Source organism: Rhopilema esculentum, chromosome 9 (assembly GCF_057945365.1).
Source record: "Rhopilema esculentum isolate cy_ngs chromosome 9, ASM5794536v1, whole genome shotgun sequence".
Taxonomy (NCBI): Eukaryota; Metazoa; Cnidaria; class Scyphozoa; order Rhizostomeae; family Rhizostomatidae; genus Rhopilema; species Rhopilema esculentum.
The window spans coordinates 7053381-7076140 of record NC_142823.1 but is presented as its reverse complement, the minus strand read 5'-3'; the positions used below and the strand labels follow the sequence as shown (position 1 = coordinate 7076140).

The 22760-nt window shown below is 38.7% G+C and overlaps 2 protein-coding genes across 3 annotated transcripts; both read right to left on the bottom strand.

Moving 5' to 3' along the window:
• Window positions 1-1447: 1447 nt before the first annotated feature.
• Window positions 1448-19051, bottom strand: LOC135689277 (peptidyl-prolyl cis-trans isomerase FKBP1A). Of its 2 annotated transcripts, XM_065206452.2 has the most exons (6): window positions 18893-19047; window positions 10382-10429; window positions 9758-9847; window positions 3182-3204; window positions 2693-2766; window positions 1448-1706 (listed from the first exon to the last, which is right to left on the bottom strand). In XM_065206452.2, the coding sequence occupies exons 1-6, from the start codon at window positions 18927-18929 to the stop codon at window positions 1652-1654; spliced, it is 327 nt and encodes a 108-aa protein (XP_065062524.1). In that variant the 5' UTR covers window positions 18930-19047; the 3' UTR covers window positions 1448-1651. The 2 variants fall into 2 exon arrangements, with proteins under 2 accessions (XP_065062524.1, XP_088966166.1); XM_089110040.1 differs by lacking the exons at window positions 1448-1706; window positions 2693-2766; window positions 3182-3204 and adding an exon at window positions 4700-4804 and having other exon boundaries at window positions 9723-9847; window positions 18893-19051.
• Window positions 10436-18885, bottom strand: LOC148959573 (sorcin-like). The gene has a single exon (XM_089110039.1). It carries the CDS (start codon window positions 13510-13512, stop codon window positions 12802-12804), a length of 711 nt encoding a protein of 236 aa, XP_088966165.1. The 5' UTR covers window positions 13513-18885; the 3' UTR covers window positions 10436-12801.
• Window positions 19052-22760: the final 3709 nt, after the last annotated feature.

Genomic DNA, 22760 nt, shown 5'->3' with positions numbered 1-22760 from the left:
AAGATTTCAAAGAAAATCAGAAACAGCCTGAACTTCGTAGCCTGCGTCACAGACCATCACAGGCTAGAACTTCGATGTTCTGTAGCCTGTGTCCCAGATCCCTAACTTGAAAGTTCTGGTACTTATGAAAGAGTGTACAGCATCAGTATATATTTCGCTAAAGATGCGTTTCACTTTCTTTTCAAGTATGTGTCAACTATGCCTTCCAAATTCTGGTCATTAAACACATCTACTGCTAATTAAACGTATTATCTGCCTTCGGAGGTTTGAATACCAAAATTAAGCGAAAGCAAGCACAACGAGAAGCTTGAGCAGTGGTTGCCATCCTTTAATGTGATAAAATGTGGCCATTGTCAGTATCATTAGCAAGATCCTGTAGATTCACTTGATAAAAAGGTCTTTGGCCATCCCCCAACATTATAGAGTACCGAAGTATGACGTCATTATAAAAATATTTTTTTAGAATTTCTTGAATTTGGCCATACAATCTGAAAAAACGGCATAAAATACCTCTCAATGTGCAAAATTAGCTAGATATGTTCCAAATTGGGCGAGATATGGCCAATAGAAGGTCTGAAGTTTGCTAACGGATTACTGTTATTTTGGCCTGGTTCATAAAGTTATGAACCAAGACTTGTCAAGACCAAATTACAGAGGTTTGATGGGGGCAAAAGCCTGTGCTAATGTGGCCATATCTCAGCCCATTCGTAATACCTTCTACTGATTTTGCAGATTTAGAGGTATTTCATGATGCTCTATTAGGTTCTGGAATCAAAATTCAGAAATTTTGAAAATATATTTTTATGACGTCATCACTTCGGTACTCTATAGGCTATAAATGTTCAATTGGCATTAATTTTTCATTATTGTCCAATCAGAAATCAAGAATTTGAAAACAGATTTCTCTCCAAGCTACAATCTTGGCAAAAAATATGCTGAGACACTTGCAAAAAAGCTACTTACAAATCATCAGCCCCCTTCCTCTCAAATCAATGTTGTGACTGGATTGGTAACCAACATAGTAACCCCTCCTATTCCGTAACCACCTTAACCAACATGGACCCCAGGGGGGTAGGGGTTTAGGTCACCAGCGCGTATAAAATAAAGATATAGCACGCGAATTCCTTTTTCGTTCCAATGTATCAGCTATTTTTTGCTAAGATTGCAAGCCTATTTTGCATATTCATACCAGAACACAGAAACCCGAACTTTCCTGAAATATCGCTTTAGTGACTCAGTTGAATAATATGCTTTGTGGCAACATTCAGACCCTTCGAAAAAATAGAGGTCACAGTCGAGGCCATCAAAAACAAGAAATATCAAGAGCGACGTCAAAAATGAAAGTAAAAATTGACATGAACCTCTCTTGTTGTGAGAAAGGATCAAGTTGGAGACTGAGGAACATTTTCGGTACAGAAGACAAAGTCACACAGAAAAACGCTAAAACTGAAAAGCATTTTTGTAATGAAAGCAAACAAAAAGAGTGACAGAAAAATTGAGGTCAGATTGTTACAGTTTACGCTAATTGTCAATGTTCTTCGACAATAAATCGTTCACGAGTGCGTTGTATTCCTATTCCACGCAGTTTAAGCGAGATTCCCATTCTTGGTCGTACTTCAAACGTAAAGCTAAAACACTGTCCTTCAGAGTGTTACTGAATTCCAATAAATTCTACATCAAAAACCAGAGTTGCATTCGGTGGAATACTTCAAAGTTGTTAAGGAAAGTGTTGAATTTGCTAAGCTAGAAGATAAAGCCTGGTTCACATTGGGTTTTATTGGGTTTTAATGGTCGCTGGGATAGGAAATGATTCTGTTTCAGCAGAGAAGTCGTTGGAGTTGGTAGAGTGACTGAACGACACTATAATCTGTTCCCATTTAGACTTTTGGACCGCTGGTCCTGCAAGCCTGCCGCTCCAGAGACCCCGAAGACTTCAGCTACCAAATGTAAACCAGGTTTAAAGCGGTTCTCGCAAAACTATTATCAGAGCAAACAGAGTCTTGTAAAATAATGACTTGGAGAGACACAAAGTATGAACAATACAAATTGTAAGATGATGACGTCACAAAAGTCTACCGATTATGTTGCTCAATTCTGAGCATGTAAATACTTCTCTTCGCCGATTGCTAAAAAAGGAGGGCAAGACTATTTATCTAGCCCCATCTTAATTTGTTCTTGGTTCTAAATTAATTAAAAACAAGCCTTTGATTGACGTCTTTGACTGGGCATATGGGCAATTTGTAACCTTTTTACTACAGTTACATTTAGTAGAAAACCGAAGCACGTTGAACGAAAGGTCCTAGACCTGAACCTGATTCTCACTTAAACTTCTAAGCCTGCCTCCCTTTAACCTTATCAGCATCTAATCCATATGACCCGACTTCTTAGACGAGAATCCACTTTCCCTAATCACTTCATTGCGAAGGTGTCTTCGAAAAGCGCTACATTGGATTCTCAAATGCCATAGACTTTATCCTTTTTTGCTTGCAGTGGGTTCGGGGTTATTTACTATTTTGAAGACTAAAATACATTTAAATTTATAAAAATCTAGCGCATAGAAATCAGCATATATAAGAAATAAAAATTGAAAAGAAATCGAAACAAAGATAACTGTTAACTTGCTAGTCATTATATTGCAAAGAGACTAAGGATTAAAAGATAAGGAATAAACAATTTGCTGTCGGAAGGATACACTCCTGGATAGCCTCTTGGACCGTACGCATAATCTGGGGAGCAAGTCAATTTTGATTGTTCGCCAACCGACATCTAAAAAAGAACATAACGGAGTTAATAATATAATCATAACCAAAAATGAAAAGAATTTTACGGGGAATAAAAACAGCTACAGGTTGTACTCTTTGTAGATTAAAGGATATTTCACAGGGTGGGTTTCACATTTCATAGGCCTTTTAAGATATTTTGAGAATTGCTTTCATATATCAATTTTTCGACACCAACGAGCGTCAAGGGATAGAAGTAAGAGGTATTTGATATGGAACAACGTTGAACGACTGTGTAAACAAAGCCTTCGAAAAAAATCCTTAAAGAGATGCCTCATCATCACGTCGACGCCAGCTTGCTAGATAGGACAGTCCTCGAGAAATTTCCTGATACAGGGTTAAATTTGCTCTAATAATTAAGGTCGTCCCCCTAATCTGAAAACGGAAAATTGCAAACTCACCTTGGCCACGCCTTCATCCCAACCTGAAAGAAAATATAAAATTTCATATTTTTGGTGATTTTAAGCATAAAATACAGCCTAGACCCAGATATGAAACTCTTTGAAGTCAGAGAGGCTAAAACAGATTCTTGATATAATATGGGGGGGGGGGGGGAACAAATGAAACTCTTTGGGGTCATGTTCATGCTTCATTGTGCGTGGTACCGACTCTGATAGATTAATTCAACCACTTTTCCCTGGCAGTTGTCTCCTAACTGTGGCCCTTGAATACTTATATACTTTTCGATACAGAATAATTTGAGCTATATGGATGCTAATACATACGTTTAATATGGATGCTAAGACAGGGCATGTGACCTTGTATCCCATACAAACATATATTCCAGGGCAACGAGCCTTGCGTTCAACGCACAACACTGCATTTTTTTCAAAACAACAGCAGCAACATTAAAACCAAGTTTTCTCTAGCACTGCCTTGTTAAATTCCTTTACTAGTTAAAGAGTCTTTTTGACCAATTTGATTTTTAGTATTAGAACAAGGGAAACACCACCAGCTTTCAACTTCCAATTCTTTTACAGTGGTCACTTCAGTGAGACACCAGGATTCAGGTGTTTCTTATTGGCAAAGACTCATGTCTTTATAAGAATTCTTCTAAAAGAAACCGAGCCCTTAGATGGCATAATAACTAAGAAACGATAGAAATGATCCCCCAACCTTTAGAAACTGCTCGAATATCCTTCTTTAAAAGATGGGGTGGAAATTATTCTGGCTTTGAAAATAGGAAGAAGAACTTTTCATGACTTACTAGGGGTTCTATTTTTTGTTATCTCGTGTTATATTTTTTGCTTCTAAAAAGTAGCTCTTTAATATTTGGCAATTAAGAACCCTTTAAGATAATTTTAGCTGAAATCAACAAAAAATAAGAAACTGAGAGCTAATCCGAGGCTAGGATTTTTATAAGAAATGAGTGTAGGGAATTTCAGTGGCAAACTGGACCTACGCTGGATGGCAAAATTATACTATCCTAAAGTAAAATCTTTATTTTCTTTCCATTTCAGATCTTCCTGTCTTTTACTTGCCTCTTACCCGTCTCTTATATGTCTCTTACCCGTCTTTTATCTGTCTCTCACCCGTCTCTTACCTTCCTTTTCCCCTTTTTTCATCCGTCTCTTACCGGTCTTTCACCCGTCTCTTATCCGTCTCCTTCCAGTCTCTTATCCGTCTCTTACTTTCCTTTTACCCGTCTCTTATCCTCTCTTACCGGTCTTTCACCCGTCTCTTATCCGTCTCTTATTCCTCTCTTACTTTCCTTTTACCCGTCTCTTATCCGTCTCTAACTTTCCTTTTACCCGTCTCTTATTCCTCTCTTACTTTCCTTTTATCCGTCTCTTATTCCTCTCTTACTTTCCTTTTATCCGTCTCTTATTCCTCTTTTACTTTCCTTTTTCCCGTCTCTTAGCCGTCTCTTACTTTCCTTTTACCCGTCTCTTATCCGTCTCTTACTTTCCTTTTACCCGTCTCGTATCCGTCTCTTACCTGTCTCTTATCTCGATTCGATGATTTGCTTTAGATAATAGAATACCCGAGATCCCAAATATAAACAGAAAATAATTGGTGGTTCTTTAATAGTTCGTACCTTTATCTTCAGTTGAGAACTATTAACAAAAAGTAAATTAAAACGATCTCACCCGTTGGTGTGTTGAGAAGACGCGTAGAGAAAATCGAGTTCTGTTTGCTTCAATTCAAGAGAGCTTACTAACTTGATCTACGATTATTTATACTTTAACTCTAAAAATAAATCTGCTGACGAAGGATGTGTGGGTATGATGTAATGATGATGTAATGGAGATGGAAAGTTCTAGATTAAGAAACGAGAGAGACTGAGTGAGCATGGCGCAATGTAGCAATGTAAAGCTGAGATAAACAGTTTAAATTAACATCACTATAAACAGAGTAAATACTTTATCGCTACAATAGCTCCCCCCCTAGAATGCAAGCGGAGGAAAAGCATTCGATTAATAGATTACAAAAAAAACAAAACAAAATTTTCAAGCTATATAAGAAAATGAACTGTCAATATACGAGTCTATCAGGAAAATGTACTGTTCGTCCGGAGCGGGTAGTGCGGGATGTTGCTGGCATGGAAATGTTCGGAGGTGCTTGTTCAACAGATGCGGAGGAGAGCGCTACCTCGTGATGCAGCGAAGGCAAGATGTCGGTATCAAGGTATGCTACTTTGAGGCGATCAAGACTGATGTTTTCACGCTTGCCCCGTATCTCTAAAGCAAAATGTTTGTCATGGCGGGCGAGAACTTTGTATGGACCAGTGTATGGAGGTTGTAGTGGCTGGCGAACAGCGTCAATGCGTACATAAACATGTGTACAGGTATGGAGGTCTGATGGGATGTGTGATTTTCTAACTTGAAAGCGAGGCGATATTGGCTTGATAGTCTGCATTGCGTGTTCCAGGCGATGAGAATAATTTGTTGGATCAAGATCTGCTAGTGTAGAGGTTGTTGTGAGAAATTGTCCAGGTAAACGAAGAGTGGTACCATAAACAAGTTGGGCAGGTGTGCAGTTCAAGTCAGCTTTGACAGTGGAACGGATGCCGAGAAGAATGATTGGTAGGAGTTCAGTCCATTTATTTGAATCATGGTGGGCTTTGAGGGAGGCTTTCAGCTGTCGGTGGAAGCGTTCTATCATTCCATTGGAGCATGGATGGTAAGCGGTGGTGCGGATTCGCTTGATGCCAAGGGACTTGGTGAGATGAGAGAACAACGAAGATTCAAACTGGGCACCTCGATCGGTTGTTATAGTGGAAGGAACACCAAAGGCAGAGATCCAGTGTGTCACGAGAGCTCGAGCCACGGATTCAGCAGTGATGTCAGTGAGAGGAACTGCTTCAGGCCAACGAGTGAAACGATCAATGATGGTAAGAAGGTATCGAAAACCTTGTGATGGTGGAAGTGGGCCGACAAGATCAATGTGAAGGTGATCAAAACGAGCATCCGGTTGAAGAAACGTTCCAATTGGTGCTGTAGTGTGGCGGTGAATCTTTGCTGCTTGACACTGATTGCAAGAACGGGACCAGTTCCGGACATCTTTATTGACGCTAGGCCAGACGAATCTTTCTGTGATGAGCTTCTGGGATGCACGTATACCAGGGTGTGAAAGATTATGGAGCTGATCGAAGATGTGACGGCGATAAGAAAGTGGTACATAAGGACGCGGTGAGGATGTAGACATGTCGCAAAGTATAGTACCAGCATTCGATGGCAAGGGAATATCTTGCAGGCAGAGGGAAGAAGATGACTTTAAGGAAACCATTTCCGGATCGTTTTGTTGAGCTTCTGCCAGGAGTGTGAAGTCGATTGGTGACGAGGTATAAACCGCGTTAAGGTCCAGGCGAGATAATGCATCAGCGACGGGGTTGTCATTTCCTTTGACGTGGCGTATGTCAGAGGTGAACTGTGAAATGTAGTCGAGATGGCGGGTTTCGCGTGGTGAATATCGGTCTGGTGAAGAGGTTAAAGCATGGGTGAGTGGTTTATGGTCTGTTAGCACGTGAAATTTACGTCCTTCTAGGAAATGACGAAAATGGCGAATGGCGAGATATATCGCAAGTAGCTCACGACTGAAAGTACTGTACTTTACTTCGGATGGCTGCAAACGTTTAGAGAAGAAGGATATAGGTTGCCAGATACCCTGTCTCTGTTGCTGGAGGACACCACCAACTGCATTTTTAGAGGCGTCAATCATCAGGCAATAAGAAGCATCTGGAAACGGATGAGTGAGGAGAGTTGCGTTGGCAAGTGTTGTTTTGATGGCATCAAAAGCAGCTAAGGCGTCAGCGTTGAGATGAAATTTGTTTCTGTTGTATTGGCGTGACAACAAGTCAGTTAATGGTTGTAGAATATCGGCACATTGAGGAATGAAACGTCGATAAAAATTGACGAGGCCCAAGAATGCACGCAGTTGACGAGTGGACTGTGGTGGAGGAAAGTCTGTTATGGCTTGAACTTTGGTTGGTAAAGGTGAAATGCCTTCTGGTGAGATGTGATGACCAAGGAAGTCTAAGGAGGTGGAGCCAAAAATGCATTTGGAAGGGTTGAGAACGACACCATATTCGGAAAGACGGGTAAAGAGAAGTTCCAGGTGCTGGAGATGTTCTGATTCAGACGAACTGGCAATTAGAAGGTCGTCGATGTACGCATACACGAAATCTAAGCCACGTAGAACTTCGTCAATGAACCTTTGAAATGTCTGAGCAGCGTTACGTAGGCCGAAAGGCATTCGAAGAAATTCATACAGTCCAAAAGGTGTCGAAATGGCAGTTTTGGATACATCTTCTGGATGGACAGGAATTTGGTGATAAGCACGTACCAAGTCGATTTTGGAGAATATGGTTTTGCCGTAGAGTGAAGAGGAAAAATCTTGTATGTGAGGAATGGGGTAGCGATCAGGTACTGTTACATTGTTCAAACCACGGTAGTCTCCACAGGGACGCCAGTCACCAGATGTGGGCTTTGGAACCATATGAAGGGGCGAGGACCAGCTGCTGTCAGAGGGGCGAATGATGCCAAGCTGGAGCATATGGTCGAATTCGGCTTTTGCAATCTTCAAGCGGTCAGGAGCTAGGCGTCGTGGACGACAGAAAACTGGTGGGCCAGTTGTGCGAATGTGATGAGTGACTGAATGCTTGATAGTAGCTTCGTTGTAGGAGGGACGGGTTATATCCGGAAATCTCTTGAGCAGCGAGCTGTATGGTGTTGTAGCTGGAAAACAAAACACAGGGCTGGGTGAGGATGCTGAAGAACAAATACCACGAATACTGAGGCTGGTAGTAGTGTCGATGAGGGTGCGATTACGAACATCAACCTTGAGTCCATAGTGGGCAAGGAAATCAGCACCAAGAATTGGCGTTGGAATGTCAGCAATGATGAATATCCATCTGTACGTGCGGCGAAGTCCGAGATCTAATGTCATAGATTTTTCACCATAAGTGGAGATGGTGGATTGGTTGACAGCTTGGAGAATTAATGAAGAAATATGACGTTTTTCAGCAGGACTTGGAGGAAAAACACTCACATCAGCGCCAGTATCCACGAGAAAACGTGTACCCGTTGTACGATCTGTGATGTAAAAGAGGCGACTGTTGTGTTGATGGCCAGTTGGACTTGTCGCCGCTAGTCTCTGGCTTGGAAGTTTTCCGACTGGTGAAGAGAAGCAGAGGCCTTAAATGAGCATGGTGGATTGCATTTTCGAGCGGCGGATCCAAACTGTTGATGGTACCAACAAAATGGGCCTGATGAGGTGGAAAAACTGGAGAAATTACGTGAACCAGAGCGTGGGGGACTTCGACCACGTGAGCGAGAGCGAGAACGATAGCGAGACGAGATCTGTAGTTGACTAATGACATTGGTCAATTGGGTGGTCAAATTGTTTACGTGGAGTCGCAAGTCTTCAATCTCTTTTCGTGCAGAAGACTCTGGAGATGGAGATATGGCTGCCAGGGAGTGCTGCGGAGGAGCAACGTCCAAGATTTTGTCCGCAAGTGAGGCCAAGTCATCTATGGAGACAGTGTCTGGAGTGGAGGCAAGAATGAGTTTTACATTTGTCGGCAAACGTTGGAGAAAAAGATGTCTCAAGAGGCCGTCTTCTAAGGGGTTGTCACCTAAAAGTTGTCGCAATTTTCGTAAGAATTGGGAAGGCTTCTTATCACCTAATTCTTCGGAGATCAGCAACTGTTGTAATCGCTGTTGTTCTGAGGCGGATGTACGTCTGATAAGTTCCGTTTTTAAAGTGTCGTACGGACGATCAGCAGGAGGCGAAATAATTAAATCACGGATTTCTTGAGCAATTTCGGGACTAAGAGAGGAGATGACATAGGCAAATTTTGTGTTCTGTGCAGTGATTTGTCGTGTAAGAAATTGAGCTTCAACTTGGGCGAACCAGACTGCAGGATCATTTGGCCAAAATGGAGGAATTTTGATGCTAACTGCAGCAACGGCATGAGAAGCGGTGCTTGATGGTGTTGACGAGGAACTAGGAGAACTGGTCGTGGCTGGGCTATCATTCATGATGAAAGTGAAACGGGAAAGAACCAGAAAACGAGGTATGCACGAGATGTAAATATGTAAAATACAAGTGTTCGAAAGTCGTTAAGAACGTCGTGGTTACCAATTTAATAGTTCGTACCTTTATCTTCAGTTGAGAACTATTAACAAAAAGTAAATTAAAACGATCTCACCCGTTGGTGTGTTGAGAAGACGCGTAGAGAAAATCGAGTTCTGTTTGCTTCAATTCAAGAGAGCTTACTAACTTGATCTACGATTATTTATACTTTAACTCTAAAAATAAATCTGCTGACGAAGGATGTGTGGGTATGATGTAATGATGATGTAATGGAGATGGAAAGTTCTAGATTAAGAAACGAGAGAGACTGAGTGAGCATGGCGCAATGTAGCAATGTAAAGCTGAGATAAACAGTTTAAATTAACATCACTATAAACAGAGTAAATACTTTATCGCTACAGTTCTATGTATTCTATGTAAGCCATTGACGTAATGCATACCTTTAATGACTTGTCCCATTCCGAGTTTAAATGTAAATGGCTTCCCTCTATCTTTAGATGAGTCAAATTTGGTGCCGTCAGTCAAGCGACCTGCAAACAAACGCCAATAAGGTAAGCTTTTCTGTCAACTATGTAATTAAAACTTTCCTTGCTTGTTTAAATTCCCTTTTGTGAATAATACAATCGAGGTTTCAACAGTCTCATCGAAGATATGCAAAGACCATTTGATGAAAAGAAGTTGGCTAAGTTCTCGCATACAGAATCGACAAGCCATTTGGAAAACGCCCATGAAGACACCAGTTTTAAAAATTCATTTTTGGCACTTTTCAGCCGTCTGTTCTAAACTTATCCAAGTATCATATGTCAAAAGCCTACTTTCAAATTACAAACAAGGAGTGAATGCTCTTGGAAGCCTTTGCAAAAGATGTTGTGTTAAATTGCACATAAAAGGATAAAACCATAGAGGAAGGAAGTTTTTTGTGGGGCACATGTTGGCAAAAAGTGATAGTCCGAAAGTTGGAAATAGGCACTCCATCTTTATGTCTGAAAGTGGGAGAACATGCCCCTGTGCCTCCGGTTCTTACGTTTACGATAAAAACGATTCCAGCATCCAATAGACTTTACCTGTGTAGTGCACAATAACCGTCTGACCTTTTGATGCAAATGTCTTGCCTGTAAAAAAACCATAAAAATATCAGACAACAACAAGACGAAAGAAACAAGGGGGCAAAAGTATAATCTAGTGAACAATGTGTCATTACGCGCTGCATGTCGTTCAGTGTAAAAGCGATTTAGTACACAAAATTATACATAAAAAATTGCTTTACAAATCATTTTTTTATTACGTGAAAATAAGCAGGTGGTGAGCTGGAAATTTAAACCATCAAGACAGTTTTTTGTTCTTGTTTTAGCTTTCTACTTTTATTGACATTGCCTTAAAAACTTCCAATCACAAAAATCTTAAAGATCCTTCATCAAAATTCTTGCTCCAAGCATATAAGGTGCAGTTGAAGCGATTCTAAACCCAGGAATCCATATAAAATGCAATCTAATCCGACATTTTATCGAGCTTTTATTGTAAAAGCAACGGAAACATATGAAAACTCTTTCGGTTTATCTGCAATATCGATTTTCAACAACAGTTTACCATACAGCTTAAAACATTTCCTGAATCATTTAGTTTTAGCCATTTTCACTCCAGGAAAAAGAAAATACGAAAAATCATTCGTCAAAAGGCAGTGAAACACCCTCGGAAAAGGACGATATGATTAGAAATCGTCAACTGGGGTTTTCAACAAGTATATTTCAGGACTATCAAACATATCAATGATGTCTCTCTATGTGTCCTCTGGTGCAATGACTAATAATAGGGCTATGTGCCAGGAATGGCTTCTCTCCCTTTTTGTTCCTGCCCTTATTGCTAGTTCTTATTAGCTTAATCTATTCGTGAAAAAGGAATTTCGTAAATTTACGCTCGGGAAACAATCAGAGTGGCAGAAAACACAGATCCTTTGCATGTCCAAGTCAACAGCAGTGCCTAGGCCCGACAAGCAATAGCCACAAGGTTAAGGAGACTGGGGGTAGACAAGATACTCGTTAAACGAGCAACAGGGAAACACAAACTGAAGAAAAGGCAAAATAGCCTGTATATCAAATTGTTACATGATTTTGGGAATGGACTATCTCGTCAACTAACGAACAAAAAGACGTCGGGGGCGCCCATGCTAGTAATTACGGCTTCTTTTCTGAATAGTAACTAACCTTTTGAGCCTTTGATTAATATGTAAACCGTTTTACCCAAAGTAGCCCTGGTCAGGTCATCGCATGGGCTCATTGTAGCCTTTCTGAAATGATTTATTCACGTGGCTGTAAATTTAAACAATCACATTCTAGATTGCATTACATTCTTACTGTTTTATGAAGTCATTTAGAGACTTTTGGCTGTTAACTGACACCTAAAAATGGCTTTTAAGGTGCCAGTCAGAGCAGTCGAGGCGAGTAACGCGACAGCTTATGGTGGCAATGTTGAATCGACTATTCATCGTTATATCAAGTCACAGAATATTGTCTCGAAAGATCGGTTAACGATTCTCATATACGAAATGGACCCCAGTCACTTCGACAGAGAGTCATATGACCAACTTGAGAGAAATTTTTCTTATACTTTTTTGCCCTCTAAAACCATGGTTAGACATTAACGAGAAGTCGATACAAAAAGGCTTTTATAAAGATGATTCTCGAAAAAAATGGTTCTGTAAACAAATAGCATCTTTATCAAATCGAAAGTCAATTTTTCTTTTTGTTATTGCTTGCCTAACTGCTCTAACAGTTTGCATCACCTAAAACTAAGGCTTTTTTCTGCATACTGTATGCTCTAGGAAGATAGGTTTGCAACTGAAAATAAGAAAACATCAGATGATTTTATAAACAAAGAAGAAAACAATCCAAGGTTTCGGCAGTTTTTCACAATTACCAACATAACCACATAACTGTAGCCGATTTCTTCTGAAATTATTTAGAACATTTAAGACGTAAAATAAATGGAGCTTTGTGTTGATGATGAACAAAACAACACAAATAACAACAGAAGGGGGTTTTCATTTCCTCTTGATTGAGTCGTACGTATTTATTGTTTTCAAAGGCTGTTTTTTTATATAACTTATGTCAGGAGAAATAAAATTTTTTGATTCTTTGATTTTTTGATTTGCCGGCTTCTTCTACTGAAAGATTGAGCGTGCCTTCGTCTAAACAAAGTCTTCCTGTTGAAAGACTTTGGTCTAACAACACCAATATTTCATACTTTCTAACTGCTAGAAAATCGGGTAATGTCATTTGGGTTGAAGGGCAATGTATTCTTGCAAAAACGAAAGGAATTGATATCCAACGCTTTTCGGTTTATCTCCATTTCTTTAAAAAATCTATTTTGAAAACTAACTCATGCTGTGACAGAATCTGTCGCTTGAACGAGCATTCGGTAACTGGCTTCCAGTTTCAGGTGCTAATACTTGGGATGGGAAAAACTGTTTTTTATCAACGATCATAAGCTATGTATAAATAACGTGCATTGCGAACTCGTCAAACGTGTCCCCAACTGTCTGATAAGAGCGGTAGCTATCATGACAAGACTGGACACGGGCACAAATCTGTAAAAAATCATCAAAGTTTATTCTCTGTCTTCTGTTGCGATACTTCACTGCCAGCAAATTGATAGTCTCCTCGCATATTTCGAATCCTAGGCTTGCGATCACGTCCTTCAGGTCTGCTGCATCCATATCCCAGCTCTGATTGCTCTCGTACTTTTTATACACTTTTCTCTTCTCCATAAGCCACTGGAACAGATCTTTAAACTGAGCAAAGTCGAGCTTCCCTGATCGATCTCTGTCCACCATTACAATCAAGCTTCTACAACACTCAATACTGAAATCTTTCACCTCGCCAAAATCCCTTTTGAACACTGCACCTAGCAATTTGTGCAGTTCAAATGCATCGATCTCAAGGTCTTCCCCTGCAACTCCTTTGAACAAAGTGAGAAATTTTTCATCAACTTCGGAACGATTATTGTTATCGACCGCTTGCTTTGTTACAGCAGTTTCGTTTGTCTCATTGTCTTCCTTGTCGGGCTTGAAGTTAAAATTCTCGTCAGTATTACCCTTTGCTCTGTTTGTCTCTGTTGATGGAATTAACGTTAATGTGAATTTAGATCCGAGGTGAGCCTTTTCAGAACTCGCCTTCATAACATAGCGTTCTGCAGACATCCTGAAACGCGGAAATACTTCTAGGCCGTCGCGCACCGATGTTGACTTGGTGGACACAAAATGAGCGCACTCCTGGATAGACGTGGTGATAAATCAGATAACAGGCGATATTTACCACAATTCGACACCACAATTTGGTATTGTTTGCTATAACAGCTGTTGAAATTTTGACGAAAACAGTAAGAAACCGAAATTGGGCCACAGCGAGCAGGAAGGCTGCTTTATCGATCGCAGGCCGGGCAGACAATGATCAAAGCTAAAGGCAATAATGGGCTTTATTTAAATGCAAAAACAATTCGGATACAAATCTCCATTCTAGCCAAACAAAATAAAACAATAAACGGATCACACTGGCATTTGATGTGCGGATTATAACAAAAGTGATGTCGTTGACTTCCTTGTTTATTTTCCCATTTTTCCAAGCCCCCTGGAAGCTGGATTTTTGTCCCTAGTCGGTATAATGTTCCCTCTTTCGCAAGACAATCAATCTCCTGCCGGCCCAAGACAAATTCTGCTGTCCCTGCCGAATTTAGCTGCCCTCCCCCGTGAAGACTGGTCAGGCTTGTTACACAGAGGGGTATTCTCCTTGGGCCTCCTTAGACCAAGCCTCGACCCCACTTTAGTTTCACTAGAATGTAGGGACGCCGGAACGACCAAGGGGCAAGAGGGGCGGGCTTGAGAAAAAGGGCATTTGAAAAATAATTCCTAGCTACCAACAGTTCTTTCGTAACTGTCATTTTGTTTCGATCTTTTGTCGGTATCTTAAAAATCGGCTAAATTTTGGTATAAGAAATTAATTTACAAGGTTTGGGAAATTTCGTCACAAATAAGGCACTACAGTCAGGATTTCATATGAATCTCTTTGATTTCCAACAAAAGGCCGGCGTCACTTCTGTAAAAAGGGCACTCTAGCCCCCTTTCCCCTCCTATCAAAAGGCAACAGGGGCGGTTGACCCCCCACACCCCCCTTTCAGGCATCCCTGGCAGAATGGCTATTGAATATTCTTAGCAACACCCTTCTTTAAAAGAACTAGAAAAATTGGGTTCATGCTGACTGTTCTTGATTTTTTGAAACTTTGAGGCTCTACTGTTCCTAATTTATACTTTGATAATTTGAATGTCAAGTCAAGAAGTTTAAATATGTTGGCTATACATAAAACAGACTTTGTTTATGATAACATCAACAATAGATATAAACTGAATAAAGTTTGTTTTAGCTTCAAATTTGCGGTGATAGTTTTAAAACTGTCAAATTTCAATATCACCAACATCTATTGAAATGGATATTGAATACTGTGTTCAAAATTTAGAGCAACTCAAACTCGGTTTACTCAATAATTTCGCTTAATATTTCGCTAGAATTCTTATAAATTTGTTCTTACAAAGTGTACCACAACATATTCACAAGTTTCTTGGCTCTGCTCTTGGCTATGCAAATAGCTGTTTTCTCCTCCCCAGGCTCTCCTCAAACGCTGTAGGGGAGCTACAGATTGCTCTTCTAAATCACTCTAAAAGGCAAATTGCTCTCCTTGAAATCAAATTTTTGTTTGTTTCTATTCATTTTTATTTACGAATAGCTCGCCTGAAAATAACAGGAGAGCTGTTTACTGCTCCTCTGCTCAAAGTCTTATGAGCAGGCCTGGGTTACCATGGATAAAAATAAGCAGTCTCCTGCAGATAACAACCAGTTGTCACTGGTGCAGGGGTGACTTAACTGTCTACCCCTGTCTTCACTCTCCCGAAAATATACATATATTTATATCTCTGACCCTCCTGCATCTTATATAAGAAACCTTTATAACAAGTTAAGACAACCTCTAGGCTCAAATTTGAAAAAATGAAGAAACATAAGTATCTTGCCTTGGTAAAAAATCTAAGAAAATTTTAATGTATTTTTTCAAACTCTAACTCCAGTTCTCATTCTATGTACCAAAAACTTCAAAGAACAACATTTCTCAATACACTTCTCTTTGCTGAAGTTTCAGAACATATTCACAGAAACAAAGACCAACCCTAAGTGACTGGCAGTGCTTGCCTACTGACGGTTGAATTGACCAGAAAGTTTATCTGAGTTATTCTGGGCACTGTCTGCAATGATTTGTTTTCTGAAGCATGGATTTACAAAACAGTTTGTTATCATCAAATTACTTAGAAGCACACTGGCATGAGAATTGATGCATTTTGGAAACAGTTTAAAAATATTTTGTTTATCAGGAGTCTCCTTCTTTTATGATTTTGTTCAGTAAATATTATTCAATTTATCACAAAACAAAATTTGATATCAAATGCTTTTTCTTAATCTGAAAACACATCAAAGTAGACACTACTACTGTGACACTTTCTGAAGAATCTCTTGTGATAACAAAAAGTTTTTGGGAGTTTTGGAAGAATCCAATAATTACAATTAAGATACATATGTCAAGCCAATGTCTTTCAATAAGTTTAATATGTGAAGATTATAAAAATAAACACATTCATCAAGGGTGTATATGTGTAACTAGAGAGTAAATGATAAGTATTTTTGAAAAACTCTCTCTCTCTGTCACCTATCCCAGTTAACCAATAATCTAAATTTGTGCTTGTGTGATCCACATTTCAATATACATAGAACTACTGTCACCTTCTGATAACTGTTAGTTCTTATAATAAGAACTTTATGTATAACTGTGTCCAGCACTTCCTAATTGTGTGGGTACATGTACATAAAATGCATGACAAATGCCTTAGTCTGGCATGTTATGTACCTTATACCTTACTGGCATCTTATTTTGAAGAAAAAAAAAACAGTCATTTCAGTTCAATGCAAATCAGTCTATTTTGTGTTTAATTTTACAACTCAACCACTACAATCACATTACACATTATAAATCAAAGGTATAATAAAAATATGATTTTATTATGAAAAATAAGCATATTTTGCATGAATCCACTAAGAATATCTCAAAGGAGGAACAGTTACAGTTGTCCACTTACAATCAAACAACCTTGAATAGCAAGAAACCTTCCTAGGCAGACTGTCTCTCAAGATAAGCTTCTGAGTAGGCCTGGCCATTCGAGGAGAGCCGTAGCTCTTGCTCCCCTTCAGGTTCTGCGCAAATGCTAAAGGGGAGCAGGATTGCTCTACTAAATTGCTCTAAAAGCAAATTCCTCTCCTTGAAATCTATTTTTTCTTTGTTTCTATTCTAATTTACCTATAAATACCTCACCTGGAAATTACTAGGGAAGCTGTTTACTGCCTCCTTATTAAAATTCTTATGGCCAGGCCTGCTTTTATGCACATTAAATAAACAGTTAGAAACATAACATACAGCAAAGGTTTTGAGAGGGCATCATATCCCCTCTTTTTGGATATCTGAAAGATGTTTAGCTCTGGGTTTCAAAATGGTATTTCCAAAAGAAGGCCAGACAGGTGACCAACCCATGCCAAAATGAGCATTAAACAGACCAAATATTTCTGTAAAGAACACTGCATGTGAAAAGTATACATTTCCACACAAAAGACTTTTAAATAATTATCCAACTCTAGCAGGAAACTAGAAAATTTTATCTCCAAAAATCCCTTTGCTAATCATTAGAATAGGTGATAATATTTGACATTTGGGTTTAAACTGAGTAGAACTGCTCATTTCATTGAAAATGTATTGTTATATACTTAGGGTGTGAAAGTTTATTTGAAGAAAAGGAATGCCCTTAAAATTTCTGCTTAAAGGCAGTCTGTCCCCTCAATGATTGGCTAATATGAACAATAGGTCTTCCCACCTTATTGGATAGTGGATCCTAGCCTAGCTGCGGTAATGGACAACATTGGAAACTGCGAGCTAAAAGCTACCAGGTACAAGAAGATTTAATTACTGGAATTGAATGATGATAATGGAAGCATTTCCTTTTGCTGTTGACATATTTGTCGCAGAAACCAAACAGGGAGCCATATTTTTCTAGCCACAGCTTCACTACAACGGCCATTTGATTCAAAAGCTCTGGAATCAAAGTTGTCTCTGATTGGTTTAAATCATTTAATACTTGATCAAGCTCAACGGTGCGTGGATTTCAATCCCATGAGAATAAAGTTGAACACAATAGGGGACAGACTGCCTTTAAAAAGGCCAGAAAAGCCTAATCTAAGTAGCTGGGAAAAGCAAATTTTCTAAGGAATTGGAAAATTTGGCCTGAAAATGACCAATCTGGCATCCCTGGTTTAGCTTTTCAAGAATTGGGGTGATACATGAGAATGGTAATTTATTAGAGAGGATTTTGAAATATGACCACTCCGATTCTACATGTCTCTAAATGGTTTTCTTCATCAAAAAAATCAACAATCAAGTACAAAGCTTGTTGTATCAAAATATACATCCTAGATAAAATTTGTCAATTTTAAATAGTGATGTATGGGCTGATGATGTACAGGCAATAATTTTTGGTCGACTAAAACTCTTATCTTCTTTGTTTTGTCACTGTAGTTCTCTTTATTGCTTTACCATTTTGTACATTTTCTTACATAAACAGGGAACACTCTGTCAGCTTTCAGACTAAAATTCCTATTTGTATAATGGGTAAAATGTGAAAAAAATTAAACTTTGACTTTGATACCATAGTCAATTTTTTTACCTAAACATCCTTATTATTTGTAACTTGTGTTTACCTTCACAGTCTATCACAGCCCATGCAACAAAGAATATGGATGAGGTTTTGTTTGTTCAAGTGTTAAATAAATAAATGCCCCTGCCTGTGAAGGTTGGTACTGAAATGTGAAGTTTTTTCCTTTAAAAGGTTCCCTGTAGACATTTTTTCTTTGGAGAAATATTGTTGCCAGACCTGTTCAGCAACTTCCTTGTGCGACAAAACTAGCTGAAAATTTTATTTGTGGGAGAAAATTTTATTTTATTTCGGGGTAAGGGAGAGGCAGACGTTTTTGTCACATCTTCCAACAGTTTGAGGAGAAATGATCAGCTGGTTGAACATTATTTCATAAAATATTCTTTCATACATTCTAAACTTTACATATCCGTTGAAATGGGACCGCCAGAAATTTAACGATCTTATAGGCCTTCGTAGGCTTGACTGATGTCCTTCAAATAAAAGAACCAACCACATAGCTTCTTTTCACATAATATCATGCAGGCCTTAAACCGTGCAAAGCTGGCACTTGATTTTGTAGGTTTCTATGCATATTCAAATTATTAACAAAGCTTTTTAATTCAAATATGCCTTCCAACTCACAACATTCCTTGGTTTTGACCAAAAGCAATGCTATGGCTTGGGGAACTTCGCCAACAAACAATGCCCTGTTACCGCCTCAAAGTCATAAATTCACGCCATCTAAAGGCACTCGGATTCGTAATAACGACAAACAGCTATAATTCATCTTGCAATATTCACTTACCATCTCCAGGTTTAACAACTTCAACATCGACACCCATTTTGCAGTAAAAATTTAATGATTTTGCAGCTAATCGAACCTCAGGACACCAAGCAAGCCAAGTGATGAGAGAAAGAACAATCCTTCAACGCCCTCGCAGGAAACGACGCCGCCAAGTAAAACCTCCTCCGCAGGACCACTTGGTTGACTCCATCAGTGACGTCATAAAAGTCTATTTTTAGAATTTCTGAGTTTTGATCCCAGAATCTGAAAGATCATCAGAAAATACCTCTAAATATGCAAAATCAGTTAAAGGCATTACGAATTGGTTGATATATGGCCACTTGAGCACAGGCTCTTGCCCCATCAAACCTCTGTAATTTGATCTTGGTTCATAACTTTATGAACCCGGCCAGAATAACAGTAATCCCTTAGCAAACTTGAAATCTTTCATTGGCCTTATCTCGCCCACTTTGGAACATATATAACTAATTTTGCATATTGAGAGTTGTAAAAATATGAAAGCAATAACTAATCTCAAAATAGATTTTTGATGACGTCACACTTCGGTACTCTATTGCCCGGCGGGCTCAATCAATTTGTCAAAAAGATATCATATCATGTGAGTTCCAAAACACTGAGAAAGGGTAGTTTGAAAGCTAGAATCCTAGGACATAGAATCTTAAAAAAGGGTTGTTTTTTAACTGAGTCAGAGGAACCACAAAAAAGGGTAGAAATTTACTGATATCATGTCATGGATCAGTTTTTCTGGTAGATCAATGGCTATTGAAGTACAAAAAATTTTGCAGTGGCATCTATTCTTTTCCATTATACTAATCCTAGATCAGGCCTTTTCCGGAGAGGCAGGATATAGCCAACGCCAGTGCAAACTCTTTCATTTTTCACTCATTCATTTTTAACTATTTACACAGGATAAAGCTATCAACTACATACATAAATTGCTTTCCAAGCAGCCCTGTACAAAGAAAACGATGAACGCTAAATTTTAAAAATACAGATATACAAATATATAGATTAGAATAACAAAGTAAAAGCATTTAAAATACTGGAACTAACGCCAGGAATAAAAAGGGTCCATTTATGTTCTGGGGTTTTCGAGATAACATTTTACTTGTTTGACATTTTTTGTTAATTTAGATTTTGCGTCCAGGCCATTCCATAGTTTTGCCCCTCCAAAAGAAAAGCATTTTTGGCCACATGCTGTTCGTAGAAACGGGACACGGAGATCGGTTTCGGTGTTTCGAAGTTCCCGGGTGCTGGTTTCTGATCACCTGTCGAACAGGCACGCAAAATACGAAGGATCCTCATTATTTGTACACTTGTAAACCATTTTTAAAGTTTCTTCTTTTTTCAAGTCATTTACTGTTTGCCAGTTCAGTTTCCTTATAATTGGAAGAGCAGAAATGTTGTACGGGCTATTGGTAACTATTCTGGCCGCGCGATTTTGCAATTTCTGTAGCTTGTCTAGTGCCGTGATTCCGCAAAGCTGTGGGTTTTGGCAACATTTATTGACAGCTTGTTTGCATCAAGCCACGTTTTGAGACTGTCTAGGTCCTCATTAACACGTTTATTGATTACAGGGATAGATATTACAGGGAGTGTTTTAATGACAAAGGAAGGTCATTTATGTATAAGATGAAAAGGTAAAAAGGAACGTTCTTGCTTTACATTTGTCTTGAATCTGTGTAACAGAGAATATGATATCTGTTGAAAGGCCAGGTCTGTAACCACATTGACTTTCTGGGTATATTCTTTGACAGCGGACTTGAAGTTTTAGTAAAATAATCGACAAATGATTGTATTAAAGACATATGACCCGGTGATTATGCAGTCACTCCAATCTCATTTATTTTTATATTTCAAAGTAAATCTGGCATCTTTTAAAGCTTCAGGCACCTTTTCGTCATTCCAGATTTTTGTATCTGTATTGTATTTGTATCAGCTTTGATAATGATGGATCATCTAGAAGTTTGGAAACTTCAGCGAGAATGGTATCATTCCCTGATGACTTTTATAGCATTTGGCATTTCTTTTATAGCTTCTTCCACTTTAGAAAATGTCGGCAGTCTATCAAGCTCTGTCACAACATAGAAGCTGAGTAACTTTCCCACTTCATATATATTCATTTCTGAATCTTCACGATGTAGCATTTGTTGACGTGACAAATATTTTGGACAAAGTCAGCAGAGAAGGTTTTATATCATTTTGAGAAAACTCGAGTGTCCTTTTAAATTTAGTATAATCATTTCACGACAGATTGAAAGCAAGTTTATTTCAACTTTAGTTCTAGTGAAAGCAAGGCACTAAGTCATCCCAGTTTGTCGTAGATAACAGAGTCACACGCAAGGTTGCGTACTAGCATCTATGCTATTTAACATCTACTTCTCTTATCTGCTCAAGTACGCATTTGACCATAACCAAAGAAGGGTCTATCTGCAAAATAGATTCAATGGAAGCTTGTTTAACGTGAGAAGCATTTGCTTGCAGATGACGCTGCATTGAGAGCTCATAGTGAAGTGGATCTTAATTTGTTAAAAACTTATCAAAGGCATGTGCTGCGTTCGCTTTGAATTTGAATTACATCCAAAACAGTGACCATGTGCCGCGAACTATCAATTCAACCAAACATCATGCTAAAGGAAGAGCGCTTGAAAAATGTTGACAACCTTTGCTACTTTGGGTCAACGACAAACAAGGAATTAAATCTGAACAGAGATGTGTCTGAAATAGAATCAGTAAAGCAGCTGCGATGATTGTAAGCTGCACAAGAGGTTTTGGAATTAATAGGAAATTAGAGGTAGGAAATAAAATGGCCGTTAATAATGCCTGTATTTGTCAACTCTATTATATGGTTATGAAATTTGGAAAACACACGCACATCAATTGAAACGATTGTAAAACTTTTTATATGCACTTACGTAGCAAGTTACTAAGGGTGAAATGACGTGATATCAAAAGGTTAGAAATGCCTATGAAACATCTATTTATCTACGTGATTTTGCTTTGCAATAAAGCTTACATCTTCACGGCAAATATGTGTGTCAGTTGCATGAAAGGGACAGCGTCATGGAATTGAACCTGGGGAGGGGGCTAAGAAGCGAGTTTTGTGACGTAGGCAGAGCCACAATGGTTGGGTCCGATGCGAAAGAAATTTTTTGAAATTATACCTTGTAGAAGGGCTAAAAAAGCATTTCCCATACTAAAATTTAACAAAATACGTTACCGCTTAGGATAAACAATTCGACCGTTCTCAGAAAAACACTAATTATTTCTCATTGACGGATATTGGGGAGGAAAGGTGTCTTGTTAAATTTCTAGTGACAGACCTTGGGGACAGAAAGAATGGGTGACCTTCTGTTTTAGGTTGCACATCAATATGTGGAAGCTGCTGTATTGATTGGGGGAGAATTTTATTTCCTAAATTAAAATGTGCATCTTTCTTGTCTCGAGAAGGCTATGTTTACACATCCAAAATGAATCTACTGCAAAAATACAGAAAATGATTTGCTGAATTGATGCAAATAGTAAACAAATAGTAGAAATTTACGTGAATAAGTTAGTAACTAGATCAAACAAAATCAATCAGTATATAAACAGTTTGTTCTCTTTTTATTTCATATACTGTTTGAATAGTTATGGAAAAGAACGGTAAAAAATTCATATCTTGAAAAAAGTGGTAGGGTAGAGGTCAGCCAGTTGCGCCGTTCCTGCATGAAGAAAATTTACATCTTAATTTGATTTGTGAGGACTCATTTTATGGACAGCCGAGTCAACTAAACCTTTGACCAAGTGTTCAACCTTGCACTCATAAATATATGCATCAATAATCATTGCATCCATTGGCTATGATAGTTCGTTAAGAAATTTTCCG